General features: G+C 41.3%; 1 protein-coding gene across 3 annotated transcripts in view; it reads right to left on the bottom strand.

The window, feature by feature from the left end:
- nrxn2b (neurexin 2b) overlaps positions 1–18,883 on the bottom strand; it is a 471,382-nt gene that overhangs the window by 58,187 nt on the left and 394,312 nt on the right. For all 3 annotated transcript variants that reach the window (XM_084110063.1, XM_084110064.1, XM_084110065.1), the window contains one exon: positions 11,210–11,391. In XM_084110063.1, the coding sequence (XP_083966189.1) occupies positions 11,210–11,391 (182 nt within the window). The remainder of the gene's footprint in view (positions 1–11,209; positions 11,392–18,883) is intronic.

Here is an 18,883-nt window from a genome sequence, read left to right as displayed (position 1 = left end):
TCTTTCTGCCTCTCTCTCTCTCTCTCTCTCTCTCTCTGCCTCTCTCTCTCTCTTTCTGCCTCTCTCTCTCTCTCTCTCTCTCTCTCTCTCTGTGCGCATGTGCTGAGTGAGTGGGCGGAGCGTTGAGTGTGAGCTGAGTGTTTGGCGTGTGTGTCAGGTACGAGAAATCTATTTTTTCTATCTTTCTATTTTTCTACCTTTTTTGTGTTTTTTTTTTTTTTTTTTTTTTTTTTTGGTGGGGGGGGGTGATTTAAATTTAAGTATTGTTTATTTATTTATTTGGGAAGATAAGGAGGTGTTTACTATTCTAGGGCGTCTGCTCCTGGTTTGTACTGGGAGCATGGCTGCCCCAGGTAGCGGGAGGTTTGATTTTTTGACGCGCCGTCATGGTGTAAAAATAGACTCAGCGGTTAGTATAGAAGACTGTAGCCTGGCTGTTGGAGAAGTGATTGGGCCTGAGAACATTCTGTTTGCGTCTCGCATGAACAGCGCTATTGTTGTGTTTGTGAAGACAATTGATTTAGCGAATCAGTTGGTAGAAATTGGAGTAGTGCTTAATGGTATTTTTACCCAAGTGCTCCCTCTTTCTACTCCTTCAAAAAAAGTGACTCTTTCTAATGTGCCGCCTTTTATTTCAAACGAAATCTTGACCGGAATGCTCTCTCGTTATGGTAAATTGGTTTCTCCAATAAAAATGATTCCAATTGGGTGCAAGTCACCACTTTTGAAGCACATTGTGTCATTTAGGCGTTATGTCTATATGGTTCTCCAAGACAACCTGGACGATCTAGATCTGTCTCTAAATTTTCGTCATGATGAGTTTAACTATGTCATTTTCGCCACAACAAATACTATGAAATGTTTCGGTTGTGGCGAAACAGGGCATCTTATCCGCGCTTGTCCAGTCAGATTGAATAAGAATGATAATAATCCTCCACCGGTTGATGGTGGTGAGGAAAATATCGTTGTTCGTGACGAGGAAATGCAGAATGTTGCCGCTGTATTGCCTAATGATGCTGAGGTGCCTGGAACAAGTATGGCTCAAAAATCGATAGCAGTGGCAGACGCTGGAAGAGCAACAGAAGTTGTGCTGGTAGATAAGACTACTGAAGGGGAGAGTGCAGGTGCAGCTGAGGCGGGGGAAAATGAAGTATCCGCGGTGAGTGATCTGCCAGCGGGTCAAGCCAACGAGTCGCAAAACAGTGACGGCTCAGCCGCTGCAGTTGAGCAACTTTTAGCCGGTATAGAGGAGGATCGCTGTTCTGTGTTTGATTCAGAAGATTGTGCATTTAAAACGCCTCAAAAGAGAAGACTAAAACAACGTCATGATGTTGGTAAACAGGCGAAAAGAATGGATGATTGTGACTTGAGTCAGACTGATACAGAGAGTGAAAGCGATTTTTCTGAATGTAATGTTTCATGCAGTTTACCTCAGAGTGGATTTTCCAGCCGATCATACAGTGTAGAAGATATAAAGGCTTTTCTTAAAGTGACAAAAAATGCGAGAAAAGTTCGTGTTGAAGAATATTTTCCCAATGTGTTGCAGTTTATTGAAAAAGCAAAGGCTTTTAGGAGTGATGGAGGTTTCACTAACCAGGAAGTGTATCGTCTGAAGAAAATTCTTGCAAAACTTAATGCGCAACCTGGACTCAGTGTTAGTAATGATAATGCGTAAATATCTTCTTTCTCTTTGTGTTTTCTTTTGGTTGTACCTGCTTTGGTCATTTCTCTTCACATTTATGGGAGAATTTTGTGTTTCTTCTCTAAATATAAATGGGGCAAGAGATATAAGAAAAAGATTTCAATTATTTGAGATAATAAAACAGAAGAAAGTTGATGTCTTGTTTGCTCAAGAAACGCATACTGATGTATTAAATTCTTCTGATTGGGCAAGAGAATTTGATGGTTTATCTGTGTTAAGTCATTTGACCACAACCAGTGGTGGAGTTGCCATTTTATTCTCCAAGAACTTTATTCCCTGTTCTTATCAGGTCGATGAAATTCTAAAAGGTAGACTTTTAAAAGTTACAGCTTCCTTTGAAAATCGTTCTTTTGTTTTTATTTGTGTGTATGTCCCCAATAATGCATTGGAAAGAATGATTTTTCTAGATACACTGAGTGATGTTTTATGTCATTGCAATTCTGAGGATTTATTATTTCTAGGAGGGGATTTTAATTGCACTGAGCACATTTTAGATAGAAATCATGTTGAACCGCATATGCTTTCACAAAAGCGGCTCATTCAGTTATTGAAATCACATGAGATTGTTGATGTTTGGAGAAATTTTCATGGTAATCAGAGGCAGTATATGTGGACTCATGCTTACGATAGCTTAATTTCTTTAGCAAGGTTGGATAGGTTTTATGGTTTCAAACACCAGCTTAGTTTTTTCAGAAGCTGTTCAATTGTTCCAGTAAGCTTTTCTGATCATAGCTTAATACAGTGTTTTGTGTCTTTGAGCTCCATTAAGCCAAAGAGTGCTTACTGGCACTTTAATAATAATTTACTATGTGATAACCATTTTAAAGATATTTTTAAAGAATTCTGGAATATTTTTAGAACTACAAAATCTTCTTTCAAGTCCTTACAGCAGTGGTGGGACATTGCAAAAGTTCAGATTAAACAGTTGTGCCAACAATATACTTGCAATTTCACGAGAGACATAACCTGTTCGATGAAAATAATAGAGAAAGAATTAATAGAACTTCAGGGGGTTGCTGATACAGGCAATTTGACCCATTTTGAGACTTTTAATAAAAAGAAAAATTCTTTAGCTGAACTTCTAGACACAGTTACACAAGGAGCTCTGGTCAGATCACGTTTTCAAAGCGTAGAATTGATGGATGCACCCTCAAAATTTTTCTTTAATTTGGAGAAAAAAAATGGGCAGAGAAGGTTTATTCATGCCTTACGTTCAGAAGCTGGAGTCTTGTTGTCAGACCCTACTGACATTCGTAGAAGAGCAATTCGTTTTTATGAGGAACTGTACAAAAGTGAACTCACTCATGAACAAACTGATGGTAATGTCTTTCTTAATAATTTACCTCAGTTATCTGAAGAAGCTAATGCTGGGCTCAGTAAAGCTTTAACTCTGGAAGAGTTGGAAAGAGCCCTCCAAAGTATGGAGTGTGGCAAAGCGCCTGGAGTGGATGGACTCCCAGCCGACTTCTACAAGTCCTTCTGGCCGGAGGTGGGTCCGGATCTGCTAGAGGTGCTTGGGGAAAGTTTAGCCAATGGGCGGCTACCCATAAGTTGCCGTAGAGCGGTTCTCACTCTGTTGCCAAAGAAAGGAGATCTGAATGATATTAAAAACTGGAGGCCCGTGAGTTTGCTGTGCAGTGACTATAAATTGCTCTCCAAAGTTTTGGCTAATAGATTGGGTGAAGTTTTGGAACAAGTTATCCATCCTGACCAGACCTATTGTGTACCTGGTAGGCGAATTTCTGATAACATTTCTTTTATTAGGGATGTTTTGGATTTAGGTAAGAGTCTCAATTTAGATTTTGGTCTAGTGTCATTAGATCAAGAAAAGGCTTTCGACCGAGTTGAACATAATTATTTATGGAATGTTTTAGCAGCATTTGGTTTTAATCCTGAATTTGTTTCTATGATAAAGGTTTTGTACTGTGAAGTTGAAAGTATATTGAAAGTTAATGGTGACTTATGCGCTCCTTTTAAAGTGTTTAGAGGTGTTAGACAGGGGTGTGAGAGGGGTGTGTGGGGTGTGTGTTGATCCTCCATCAGATCTTTTGTTAAAAATTCAGTCAATTTTAATAGATTTTTTTTGGGACAAGCTGCACTGGGTTCCAAAAGCTGTTTTGTACTTGCCTAAAGAAGAGGGAGGACATGGACTTATACATTTACAGAGCAGAACAGCAGCTTTCCGGCTCCAGTTTGCACAGAGACTTTTAACAGGACAAGTGGACTCAAGCTGGAAATCCACAGCTTTTGCAATTCTGAAGAAGTTTGAAGGATTAGGCCTGGACAAGCCTTTGTTCTGGTTGCATCCTAAAAAGATGGACTTGTCTAAGTTACCCATTTTTTATCGTAATTTTTTTAAAGTTTGGATGTTGTTTATAGCGCAAAGACTGAATAATACAGATTCCTTGTACTGGATGTTACAAGAACCTTTAATCCATGGTTCTCGCTTGGATATTTCAAGTAAAGGACCTTTCCCAGCACTTGAAGGTATTTTACTCCGTTCTGGTGTAATAACCCTTGGACATCTAGTACAGCTCGCAGGAACAGACTTTAAGAATGTTGATTCGGTAACTGAACATCTGGGCGTTCGATCAACACGTGTGGTGGCTAAACTCCTTGAAAAGTGGAGATGTGCTCTTACAGCAGAAGAACATAAACTGCTGAAGGACTACTCTGAGGGACTGATTACTCCGGACTGCAGAGATCCGTTTCCTAATCTGCTGCTATCTCCTAATTTAGAAGAGTGTAAAGGTGTGTTTTTGTATTCTGAAATTGTGTCATTAATGGGTTCAGAGCCGGCCTCTGGAAAAACCTTGTATAAAAGTTGTGTTAAATCTCTGAATAGAAGGTTTTTAGATAATAAAGTAGATACACCCTGGCGTACCATCCTACAGATGGGAGAGGGTACAAAACCAGAATGGAGAGCTCTGTACAAGTCACCATTAACCAAGAAAATAGGCGATTTACAGTGGAGAATATTACATGGAGCAGTCGCAGTTAATGCTTTTATTTCAGTGTTAAACCCTGGTGTTGGTCATGGTTGTCCATTTTGTTTGATGAGAGAGACTGTGTTCCATGCATTTATGCAATGTTTTAGACTGAAGTCATTGTTTATTGTTTTGGAGAAATTATTTGTTTGTTTTGGTGAAACTTTTTCTGATAGAGTTTTTATTTGTGGTTTTAAATATGTTAAGAGACACCGTTTTCAGTGTCAACTTTTGAATTTTGTGATAGGCCAAGCTAAAATGGCTATTTATAACACTAGGAAACATAAAATTGAACGAGACACAAGTTATAATTTAGAAGCAGTGTTTTTCAATTCAGTGAAATCTAGAATTTTAATTGATTTTCGATATTTTAAAGCCATGAATGATCTTGTTTCGTTTGATCAGATTTGGTGCAATAAGGGGGCTTTGTGTGAGATTATTGATGATAACCTGCATTTTGCATCCCTCTTAAGATAATTGTTTTGTGTGTTCGGATTTTAGTTGATTGACTGGACAATGTTTTAATTTTTGTAATAAATGGATTTTGAAATTCAAATTCTCTCTCTCTCTCTCTCTCTTTCTGCCTCTCTCTCTCTCTCTCTCTCTCTCTCTCTCTCTCTCTCTTTCTGCCTCTCTCTCTCTCTCTGCCTCTCTCTCTCAATTTCAATTTCATGTTGCTTTATTGGCATGACAAAAAAAAATGCATCTGTGTTGCCAAAGCATAAGAACAATAAACAACAACAAGTAGTTAATACATCTGATATAGTAATACAAGTAAACAGGATAATTATGATATAAAAGCAGATACTAAACACATTCTGTGCATGTCCCTCAAAGGGTACATTGAAACAATAATATATATATATATAATATAAACAAAAAAAAGAGAATACAGTCAAACAAAATAATAAAAATATATATATAATATATAACTTGTATAAATACCTTTTATACAATTTTTATTTATTTATTTAGCCTTGCATTGTGGCAGGAGAAGACATATTTAGCTGCTAGCCATGCCGTGCTTTTATCTTCCCCTAATAATAAAGGAAGCTTTTTGTCCTCAGTGCAGGCAGTGAAGCCTGGTATATGTTTTTCAAATTTTTGGAAATATTTGTTTCTTAAGACTTCATATTTGGGACATGTACATAGGAAATGTAATTCTGTTTCGATATCCTGGTGGCAGTGTGTACAGACTCGTTCCTCTCTTGGTCTCCACACTTTTAAATGTCTACCTCTTTCAATTTCCAGCTCGTGGTCACTGACTCTGTATTTTGTTAAAATTCGTATTTCTTTTGGATTTTTTGTTTTGAGATATTCGGCCAATTGGATATCTCTGTTCAGGGACTGATAACAGAGGAGTTTGTGTTGTATTTTATTTTCATTTTGCCATTGTTCTGTAAACTCGTCTTTTAATTTAGTTTCAAATCTTTTGATTGAAGACTGAGGATTGTGTCTGTGGCGACTCTGATGCTCAGTGTACCTGTCTCTCTGTCCACTACTGACTGTGTTTATCTCCGTGTACCTCTGAGCCAGCTGGTCCAGGGGGTGGACGTCTGAACCCCGCTGGCTGCTCAGGAGAGCTTTGTATGAAATGGAATTTTTATCAGCTTGATTTAAATGCTGCCAAAATTTAATTGACCTTTTTTGGATTTGAATTTTCAGAGGGAATATACCGAGTTCTGCTCTGCATGCATTGTTTGGGGTGTTTGGGCGAACTTTTAGAATCATTTTACAGAATTCCAGTTGCAGTTTTTCAGTGGGAGTTTTATCCCAGTTTTTAAATTCTGGTTTCGAAATCGGGCCCCAAACTTCGCTTCCGTAGAGCATTATTGGTGTTATCAGAGAATTGTAGATTTTTAGCCAAATTCTTGCGGGGATATTTGTTTTTCCAAATTTGCATTTGATTGCATACAAAGCTCTCCGAGCTTTATTACACAGTGTGTTTATGGCCAGGTTGAAACTCCCTGATGCACTAATTTCAACCCCTAAGTAATTATATGAACCCTTTTGTTCTAGTCTGGTGTTGCACAGAGTGAAGTTGTAACTCTCTCTCTCTGCCTCTCTCTCTCTCTCTCTTTCTGCCTCTCTCTCTCTCTCTCTCTCTCTCTCTCTGCCTCTCTCTCTCTCTCTTTCTGCCTCTCTCTCTCTCTGCCTCTCTCTCTCTCTCTCTCTGCCTCTCTCTCTCTCTTTCTGCCTCTCTCTCTCTCACTCTCTCTCTCTCTCTCTCTCATCTCGTGTTTATCTGCTCTGCTGTAATCACAATGGTCATACAGAAGCGTCTCAGTCCTCAATCCAATCTGTCAGCTTGATCGTCGAGCCTCTGGACTCGCAATCGCTTTCACCAAGAATAATATTTGCGTCTTATTGAGCGGCTTGATAAACCATTGAGAGCCTGTGATGGCCGTCGAAGAAATGCCTTCTGGGAGAGAAGACAGAGTGTGTGTTTGTGTGTGTGATTGAGAGTGTGTGTGATTAAGTGTGTGTGCGATCTATCCATCCATCCATCCATCCATCCATCCATCCATCCATCCATCCATCTATCTCACTATCAAGTTCAAATTTAGGGTTAGTTCCTTCAAAGACATAGTTGCCATAAAATTTAAGTTTATTGATTATTTACTCACTCTGTTCTGGTATTGTTCTAAAGTTGCATGACTTTTGTTAAAAAAAAAAAAAAAAAAACGTATTCAAGCTTTAAAAATGTATTATATGAATGTGACGAGAAAAAACCACACAAAAAAAACCACACGTCATATGGCTTCAGTGAGTAAATAATGACAAACCTTTCATTCTTGGGTGATATTCCTCTTTAAAGTGCATGAAAGTCATGAAATGCTACATTTGGCGTCACATTATTTGTCCGGTTCGTTTATTCAGTTAGTCAGATTATACACGTTGCTTGAGTGAACGAACGAACAGCAGCTACAGATGCTTGAACAGATGAAAGGAAGACCAATCACAACTCATTCGCTAATATGGCAATGACATCATCACTGTATGTTCCACGCCACGCTCTAAAAATGCTGGGTTGTTTCAACCCATGTTTGGGTCACATATGGACAACATTTTAACATAACATTTTTTAATTAAATTTTTCAACACAACAGTTGGGTTTGTCGATATTTGACCCAAACATGGGTTGAAACAACCCAGCATTTTTTAAAGTGTATCAGAGCACAACAGTGCCACACAACAAGACAGTCGCTCTGCCTTTAAAGGTTTATAAGATATCATTAAAGTTCAGTTTCCCTATGGCTTTCTACTTCTGAACATTCTAGTCAGTGGGTGGATCATCCTACATCCAGACAGACACACAGTCCGCATCGTTCTAATTGACTTGAGCAAGATTAAAGAGATGCCCAGATGCTCACTAGTAAGTGACCTACAGCACAGAACTGTCACTGTGAGATTAATGGTGCGCATATGCGGCGAGCCAGCCTGGAGGAGCAGCGCCGTCTGTTCATCACCGATCCGACGGCTCCGAGAAACTCCAACCGACCCACATCGACAGCCAAATGAAATACTGATCACTACTACAGCGTAACATACACACAGATAAAGCGTAACAACACCAGAGAAAACTGCAAAACATGCTCTTCCTCAGTGTTTCTGTCCTGCTTTCCAGCTCAAACATCTAAACATTCTTAAAGGGGTCATGACATGGTTTTTGTTTTTGTTTTATTATGTTCCCTTTGGAGCAATTATAGTATTACTATAGTTTTTTGGACAAAAAACTTTTAAACACTTTTAAAAGTGTTTCCCCTTTAAGAGTTCAGTGTTAACGCCCACTGTTATGATCGGCTAATGTCATTGGCTAAAAGTAGTTTTAAGATGAAATACATTACTGACAGTTTGCGGCATCGTTGGGACCCAGAATAGTCGGCACGGCCTGATCTTTAAGCAAAGTATTCTGGCAAAGTTGTCTTGCGCTGGAGGCGGTCATATGCAAATGACTGGTACGTCACTTCGTATCGGGACGTCACTTCTTACCATGGATCCCCAAACGAGCTGTAATTAGAGCTTGATTAAATAAATGCTTCGTTTATAATGGGGAGGACGTCTTGAGCTGTGAAACTTGCAGGAAGTTTTAATGGTACAAAGACCTCTTATATACCAAAAGATCAAGGCAAATTTGGTTTCTCATGTCATGACCCCTTTAAAAATCAAGATACATTTACTGGAGAAGCACAATGACTGAAGATATTAAGTGTTGTTTTCTGAGAAAATGGTCAAAATGAAGTGAGTTTATGCTTAAAACAACAACAAATATCTGCCAGTGGGGTCAGAAAAATAAACTTCTTTTTTATTTGGATCAGTTTATTGAATTGAGGCTTCTGGACACTAGAAGAGTATAACTTTTATTCTTCATAATGATGCCCTCGTTTCTGAAACTGAAACTGGAGAACTGGAGAAAACAGAAGCTGTGTAAGTGTGTGTGTGTGTGTGTGTGTGTGTGTGTGTGTGTGAGAGAGAGAGTCTTGAGGGCTAAAAGAGTTTCCTCCCACGCAGGGTAAAATTAATTGCCGTCCCCTCCAGACACCAACACACAGATTAATCACCGCACACCTTCACAAACACCGTACTGCCGACACACACACCACAATACAGAAGCTTTATCAGAGGAGTAGAATACACACACACACCTCACAATCCAAGGTCTTTATCACTCCCAGAACACACACAAACACATGGTATGTGGTGAGAGAGCAGTGGTGGTTAACAGAGAGAAAGACGGATGCTAAAGGGTCAGCAGCAACAACAGCCTGAGACCCTCCGTCTGTCCTTCATCACACACTCTGAGAGACAATTACTGGAGAGACTGAGGAAACGGGATAGTAATTGATCTCAGAGAGAGAGAGAGAGAGAGTGTGGCTTTAGATTTAAGGGTGAGAATTTGAGGAACACATTGAAGCTCCAGAGATCCAGATGGATATATATGGACAGATGGACGGACGGATGGACGGACGGACGGATTTATTTCAGTCTATGGTTTGTGTATCTGAAATAAATTTTAAGGTAAATAAAAGCTGCATGTTTACTCAGAAGCCCCGAGCCGAAGCACTCATTTACAGATGGAGATTGTGTACATATATCAGCACAGATGCTGTTTCACAAGCATCCCTTCATCACTCCACGTTCATATTACTGTTTTTAAACAATCACTGTAACCCCTGCCCTCAAACAAACACAGGCACTGTAAGCCCCGCCCTCAAACATCCTAGACACTCACTGATAGCCCCGCCCTCAAACACAGTCACTATAACCCCCGCCCTTTAAACAAACACAGCCACTGAAAGCCCCGCCCTCAAACATCCTAGACACTCACTGATTAGCCTGGCTCCGCCCTCCTGCGTACTTCCGCTCAATTTTATTTCCCTTCAGTACTACGTCTGGGATTGTGGTGTATTCTTTGGTTTTCTCCGATCATTTTTTTACCGGTCCAATCAGCGAACAGAGGGAGTGGCTGAGAACGATGACGTTGAGGTCGTGCGCTAGTTTGAGTTGTAGGGTTACGTCACGACCAAACATTAGCGATTGGTGAAAGATCCAGAGTGGCTCTGGGCAGATCCAATAGTTTTAAACTTCAACAGAAAACCCGCCTACAAGGAAGTTAATGCTTGTCAATGGAGAGAGGCCAGACTCTCTGTACAAATGAAATGTACGAGAGTCTGGTAGAACCAGGCTACTCACTGATAGCCCTGCTCTCAAACAGTCACTATAAGCCCCGCCCTTTAAACAAACACAGCTACTGAAAGCCCCGCCCTCAAACATCCTAGACACTCACTGATAGCCCCGCTCTCAAACACAGTCACTATAAGCCCCGCCCTTTAAACAAACACAGCCACTGAAAGCTCCGCCCTCAAACATCCTAGACACTCACTGATATCCCCGCCCTTAAACAGTCACTGTAAGCCCCACCCTCAATCATCCAGTCACTGTAAGCCCTGCCCCCAAACATACAGTCACTGTAAACCCCGCCCCCAAACATAGACCAGTCACTGTAAGCCTTGCCCCCAAACATAGTCACTGTAAGCCCCACCCTCAAACATAATCACTATAAGCCCCGCCCTTTAAACATACACAGTCACTGTAAGCCCTGCCCTCAAACATACACAGTCACTATAAGCCCCGCCCTCAAACATAGTAACTGTAAGCCCCGCCCTCAAACACAGTCACTATAAGCCCCACCCTTTAAACATAGTCACTGTAAGCTCCGCCCTCAAACAAACAGTCACTATAAGCCCCACCCTCAAACATACAGTCACTGTAAGCCCCACCCTCAAACACAGTCACTATAAGCCCCGCCCTTTAAACATAGTCACTGTAAGCCCCGCCCTCAAACATACACAGTCACTGTAAGCCCCGCCCTCAAACACACAGTCACTATAAGCCCCGCCCTCAAACACACAATCACTATAAGCCCCGCCCTTTAAACATACAGTCACTGTAAGCCCCGCCCTCAAATATACAGTCACTGTAAGCCCCGCCCCCTCGGGTCCCCAGGCATCACTCTTACTATGTGAAGCTCCAGATAGTCTCCGAGGCTCTTGGCACTCTCCACCCGCACCAGGACGGCCTCCTTGAGCTGAGTACTGAAGCCCACAGCCAGCCGGTCGGCCCTCGTGCTCGGCCGGTCGTTCGGGGGCCACGAGTAGGTGATGAGGGCTCCTCCGCGGCCGAAGATGTAGGTAGTCCCAGCTGAAACAGACACAGAGAATCAGTGTTAGATGAAACACTGACAGCTGAATGAGCTCAGCATTGAGTTTGAACACGAGCAGGTGAAAATCAGCACCAGTAAGTAACCCTTGTTTACTGCTCAGTCCATGAGCCGTGTGTAAGTGTGAATGTTTGAAGGTCACTGCATCTCTGCTCGTGTAATGAGGCGACGCTGAGCTCATGTGTGCTTCCATCTGCTTTAATCAGTCATTGTGTTCAAGAGACTTTCCAAAGCGTCTGGCTCTGCAGGTTTCAGATCAATCAGCACCTGAGAACGTGTAATGGACCTTCATCAGAGCCCAAGTCTCATCCATCCAATACACAAAAGAGTCCCCATGATGATAATTCAATTATTTCAATTGAAACAAAATATATAAACAAGTAAAAATATCAACAATACACAAACAATAACTGAGAAATAAAAAATAGAAAGAGTTTATGCAAAAATACTGTAAGAAAACAAGCTTGAACTGCTTATTCATCAAGGACACACTAAACTGTACAAAAGATTTTCATTTCAAATAAATGCTGTTCTTTTGAACTTTCTGTTCATCAAAGAATCCTGAAAAATAAAATGTATTACAGCTTCCACAAAGATCGGAACTGTTTTCAACCGATAATAATCATAAATGTTTCTTGAGCATCAAATCATCACATTAGAAGGATTTCTGAAGGATCATGTGACACTGAAGACTGGAGTAATGATTGTTGCTGCTGTTGGTGATTGCTCCTGCTACTCTAGTGAATGAGAATGTGTTTAAGAGGTCTTTTATTCCAAACGCTATTAAAATTCTGAATTCTGAAGTGATTGATAAACCAAATGACAGTGGCATGAACTTTATTTTTATATCTATGTAATGTGAATCTGTCTGTGTTTATGTTTATGTTCTTGTTTTTTTACTAATGCCTGTATAGTTATTTTATATGCTAGTGTCCACCTTGGTGGACAATAAAGACATACAATACATAGATGACACGCTGCTGTGAGCAAGTAAGACTCTACAGTATAGAGTACATGAATTACCCGTAGCAGATCTAGACAGGTGGAGCTGGGGAAGGAGGAGGGTTTCTGAAGGTTGAGCAGCGAGCTCATTGGCTACTGACACAGGAGGAACCAATCAGCTACGCCATAAAGGGAATGATGTGATTGCGAGCAGATTGAGTTAAGAACCAATCAGCCTGCCCCATCTAGAGTTTCATGACAGAACTTTGTGTTTCTCTATTTCACAAATAATTTGCAGCCTTGCTGAGCAGAAGAGACCCCAGACTTTTTAATAACTGAGAAAAAAAATGAACACTGAGGAACTACTTCTGCAATTAGATTTATAGTAATGCACTTAAACTGCTAAGATCTATTTTACTGCTAAAATCGGGTCCTTCTGCCGTCCCAGAAAACGTGAAAAGTGAAACCCAGTAACTGTGTTCTGGTGAGCCTTTCTCTGCAAGCATGTCAGAAAATAAGCCGATCAGATTTCGCTCTCCTTCTGACGTATGAAGAGGATCTTATTATAATATTACCGACCCTTAATCTGCACGTTTACACACACCAGCCGACATTTGGTTTCACAAGCGACAACAGAGACCAGTTCTAACGCACTGATGAAGATCCAGCAAAGCCTGAAGCTGTTCTGTGGTTGAGCTCAGACGAGCACTGAACACTATTGACCAGAACATGTCACCGCTGTCTTATAAAGACCTCAGGAACTGTGGACACTTGTGGAGAAGTTAAACATGATGATGAGATGATCAGTGTAACTCCACAACAACTACAGAAATGTCTCCACTAACATTCAGAAGCTCTTCCTGAGTCTCTCCGTAAGGCTGCACTCGCTACTGGTGATTCTGGGATTCTGGATGAGTGAGATTGGCCTGTTCTGTTATTGCCGGAGTTTCTGAAGCTTGTGTAAAGACTCCGCCCTCTTCTGAACAGAGGCGGAGCTAAAGCTCATTTGCATTTAAAGGGACACACACAAAAACGGCTCGTTTTTGCTCACACCCAAAAAGGGGCAAATTTTACAAGCTATTATAAATGATTTTGAGCTGAAATTTCACAGACACATTTAAAGGTGTACATTTTTTATCAGTTCATGCATTCACTGGGAATCGAACCCATGATCCTGGCGTTGCTATAGCCATATTCTCTATTGTTTGAGGTACAGGAAAGTTGAAAGTTCATTTTGAAAATCAGAGCATGTGAAGATAAGAACCGAACCGGTCAAGAATGTCAGCCGGATTAAGAGCTAATAATTCATCCTGGAGGAATAAAAAGAAAAAAAATCGAAAGACAGAAATAAAAGCAGGATCACCAGCAGGATTTGTGAAGCGTCTCATGTGACTCTCGAGCATCATTCATCAGCCACACCTCGACAATTACAGCCTGGCCAAGAAACTTCGTCACAAGCCACCGATTCAGAAACAAGCAATTGATTCAGAGCCCAGACTCAATCGGCTCCTTCGCTTCCCTCGGGCCAAACCCGCTTCAGACTCCTGCTGCTAGTTGTAGTATCTGGCAGCGACTAATTATCAGAGGAAAAACATCAGAGGAAATACAAGAGCCTCATGGGAAACTGAGTGAGGAGGAGGAGAGAGGAAGGCACTGACTGGCTTTAGAGAAGGAGAACAGAAGCAGAACGAGAGCGAGTTTCCTTTCATCATGTCTCTGTTCTGTTTTCATGCAGCGACGTCATCAAAACCCGTTCGAGTCGAGTCGAAATGAGCCGCATGCAAAAACAAAGAGAGATGAGAGAGAGAATGTAAAATGGCTGCCGGGAATGGAGAGACATGTTGAGTCTCGCTCCTCACTATCCTTCCAATCTAATTTTCTTTTCCTCATGAATATGAAGCGTGACTGAAATGAGAGAGAGCCGTGGGGGTACACACGAATGCAGGAGACGCTCGCTCCCACTCCATCACACACACACACACACCTGTGTACACAACCAACACACACACACAATCGACACTCAGTCGTGAGCTGACACTGCTATTCCATCACATTCACTGACATAGAAACATGTCATGATGGTCTTCTTAACTCTGCTAGAATCACTGCATGCATTAAAACGACTTCTAAAAAGTAGTTTGATCATTATTGATGCTTCATGTTGCATTCGGTTGATTGGCATTAACTTAGTTAAATGCAAAAACATTCATATACACTGAAAAAACAGAACCAGAACCAGTAAAACCTCAGATTTCCAATCCCAGAGCAGAGTTTTTCCTCCTCACGAACCTAAAATGACCTGAACAGACCATAATAATCATCACTGCATCATAACTGAGAGTGAAAACAAACAGTCATCTGCATAATTTATTCATGCCGCACTGCATGCTGGGAGCTACTGAGTGTGTTCAGTTCAGTACACTGCCTCAAACCTGTCTGAACTTCATTAGCTAATGGAAGAGTCACATCTACAGACCAGGATACCACAGATACCCTTCATACAAGAACACGCCTAGCAACCGCACAGGCACCCTAGCAACCGCACAGGCACGCTAGCAACCACACAGGCACGCTAGCAACCGCACAGGCACGCTAGCAACCGCACAGGCACGCTAGCAACCACACAGGCACGCTAGCAACCGCACAGGCACGCTAGCAACCACACAGGCACGCTAGCAACCACACTGCCCGTCAACACTGTGCAGAGAACAGACTTTTGTGACTGATGTGCTTTGTGTCCAGTGATGAATTATAATGACTCCAGCTGATAATGAAGAGTGTATTGATTGTGTTAATATTCTGTGTGTGTGTGTGTGTGTGTGTGTGTGTGTGTGTGTGTGTGTGTGTGTGTGTGTGTGTGAGATTAATCAGTGTATGAGTCAGAGACACTAGAGACAGCTGTCAGATGAATGTGTGTTCGATTTTAACACGCTTAATTGCTGTTATTGGAAGAACAACACATAAACACTCTGGATTCCAAGAAAAGAAGAGTGACGATCTCACTCACACACACACACACACACACACACACACACACACACACACACACTCACCGACTCACTCACTCACACTCACTCACACACTCACTCACACACACACACAATGAAAATGTATCAAAATATGTCTTTTTGTTCCCAAAGTCCTACAGGTTTGAATGTTTAAATGATGACAGAATAATTATTCCTGGATGAATTAACCCTTTAAATATCAAGACTATATCAGATGATCGATATCAGATCAGGTCTGTGTTCCTGCAGTGATGGAGATCGATGGAGCGCCGGAAACACACACCTCTGATCTGCTGAGATCAAAACACACACTGTGATCTGAGAGCAGGACCTGAGTGAGAGCAGGCCTTTCATCAGCCGCCGGATCGATGAAGACACATTGACAAATGCAGAACAGTTAGTCCATGCGTTCATGAGCTCAAGGCTAGATTACTGTAATGCTCTACTGGGTGGTTGCCCTGCACGCTTAATAAACAAACTACAGCTGGTCCAAAACGCAGCAGCTCGAGTTCTTACCAGAACCAGGAAGTATGACCATATTAGCCCAGTTCTGTCAACACTGCACTGGCTCCCTATTAAACACTGTATACATTTTAAAATATTGCTGATTACTTACAAAGCAGTAAATGGTTTAGCTCCGCAGTGCTTGAGCGAGCTCTTAATGCATTATAGTCCTTCACAGTACGACACAACGGCATCATAGTTAAGACACGACAATAGCATATGACTAACTCAACGAACAAGCATGTCAGTATATTATTCGCACAATACCATATTACTGACATGATATCTTCACAGTTCTGCAATGATATCACATTACTGACACCAAATCATCACATTACTGACACCAAATCATCACATTACTGACTTGCTTATCATTATATGACTCGAGCCGATATCAACACATCACAATCATCACATCAGCACCGTCACTGCAGCTCTGCGTCTACACATCTAAACTCAATTAAACACACATTTATTTCATTCTCACTCCAGAAGTGTCCAACAGACTGACGGCCTGATCTGAGGAACACCATAAACCCAGCAGATGGAGACCCAGATGAGGTGAGAGACTCAGAGAACGGGTCGAGGAACACCATCAGGACGGGTCGAGGAACACCATAAACCCAGAAGATGGAGACCCAGAGAACGAGGACAAACACCATCAGGGCGGGTTGAGGAACACCATCAGGACGGGTCGAGGAACACCATAAACCCAGAAGATGGAGACCCAGAGAACGGGTCGAGGAACACCATCAGGACGGGTCGAGGAACACCATAAACCCAGAAGATGGAGACCCAGAGAACGAGGACAAACACCATCAGGGCGGGTTGAGGAACACCATCAGGACGGGTCGAGGAACACCATAAACCCAGAAGATGGAGACCCAGAGAACGGGTCGAGGAACACCATCAGGACGGGTCGAGGAACACCATAAACCCAGAAGATGGAGACCCAGAGAACGAGGACAAACACCATCAGGGCGGGTTGAGGAACACCATCAGGACGGGTCGAGGAACACCATAAACCCAGAAGATGGAGACCCAGAGAACGGGTCGAGGAACACCATCAGGACGGGTCGAGGAACACCATAAACCCAGAAGATGGAGACCCAGATGAGGTGAGAGACTCAGAGGACGGGTCGAGGAACACCATCAGGACGGGTCGAGGAACACCATCAGGGCGGGTCGAGGTACACCATCAGGGCGGGTCGAGGTACACCATCAGGACGGGTCGAGGAACACCATCAGGGCGGGTCGAGGAACACCATCAGGACGGGTCGAGGAACACCATCAGGACGGGTCGAGGAACACCATCAGGGCGGGTCGAGGAACACCATAAACCCAGAAGATGGAGACCCAGAGAACGGGTCGAGGAACACCATCAGGGCGGGTCGAGGAACACCATCACCCCAGCAGATGGAGACCCAGAGAACAAGGACAAACACCATCAGGACGGGTCGGGACAATGACACTGTCCGACTGCTAGATGTTCTGGACTGACTCACAGCAGGAGTCGTGTGTTTACTGTGATTAGGAAAGTGAGCAGTGTAGTGACAAACTGGAATAGATTAGGAAGGATTAATGTGTAATTCATTAATTGCAGCTGAACGCACCCGTGAGTTTAATCACAGCGGCACACGGGCCCTTGAGATCCTCAGAGTCTCCGGGGCCACGGGGGGACAGCACAGGCTACGCTTCATTAAACCTGTCACTATAATACTGTGGTTCTGCTCACCCACACTGACCCTCATCCTTCCCAAGACATTACATTATACTTCTTTTTCTTTTCAGAAATCTTATTTTAGGTCATTTTGATGATACATTTTTTTGGAAGATTTTTTGTTATTTTTTTATTTTATTTCCCTTTAAATTACTAGATTTGATCAATAAATAATAAATAAATTGTAATTTAAGCACATTCCTCACGTTCTTTAAACTTAAATTAAAAAATAACATTTTCATCATGCATAACCTGTAATAAGGCTACGCTTGATCAAACCACACTCAACTCAGCAACCAGTCACCGTAACACTGTGGTTTATAACTTTATGTAAAATGATCGCACAATTCATTCCTCAACCGCCTCCCAAAATAACAAGTGCTTTTATTAACGATTTCACTGCGAAACTGCTCTTCCTCAGTGTTTCTGTCTCGTTTTCCAGCATAATTTCTAAATGTTCTTAAATCAAGATACATTTACTGAAGAAGCAAAATGACAGAAGATATTAAAAATGAAAAGGTGTATAAAAATGACACGTTTGTGCTAAAAAAACAAAAAAAAACAAATATGCAGATATTTTATTCTTGTTTTAAGCACAAACTCACTTCATATTGATAATCTTTTTTAGACAATAAGACTTCATTTCTTTTAGCATCTGAATTAAATGTATCTTGATTTTAGCATGTGAATTAAATGTATCTTGATTTAATAATGTTTTAATAATGTTTAGATAATAGTGCTGGAAAACAAGACAGAGAGAATATTGAATTTAATTTACAATATCTTCCTCGAACATGAATGTAAGCGGGTTTCTGTCCTTCAAAAGTGTTTGGGTCTGATCTAATAATCATATCATACATTTATGACCATAACATCTGCCTTCATGCCCATGTGAAAAACAAGAGCACTTCAAATCTCAAAAGTACATATTTAAACAACTGTATTTGCAGCTTATATAATATTAATGAAAGAAAATGCCACTTGCACTTAAAGAGAGTTTCTAAACACACTTAATTCACTTTTTAACTTAAGCAGAAATGTCAAACTAAAAGTTTTGAATTATTATTTAAAGAAGTGTACTTGTTTTGATGTGTTGTGTAACATACTAAAGTACTTGACTTTAATTTTAACCGTAGTCTGTTATTCAATATTGCATTTAAAGTTAATATACTATTGCAACTGTGTAATTACAAATGTATGCAAATACATGATTTACAAGATTCAATAGAAATGGCATCACAGGATATTTCGGTTTACTGTGAATGCTTATCAGTCCATTGGGTAGTATTTCGCATTAGT

Source organism: Abramis brama (assembly GCF_963993115.1).
Source record: "Abramis brama genome assembly, chromosome: 3".
In the NCBI taxonomy this organism is placed as follows: Eukaryota; Metazoa; Chordata; class Actinopteri; order Cypriniformes; family Leuciscidae; genus Abramis; species Abramis brama.
This window is presented reverse-complemented; position numbering and strand designations above follow the sequence as displayed.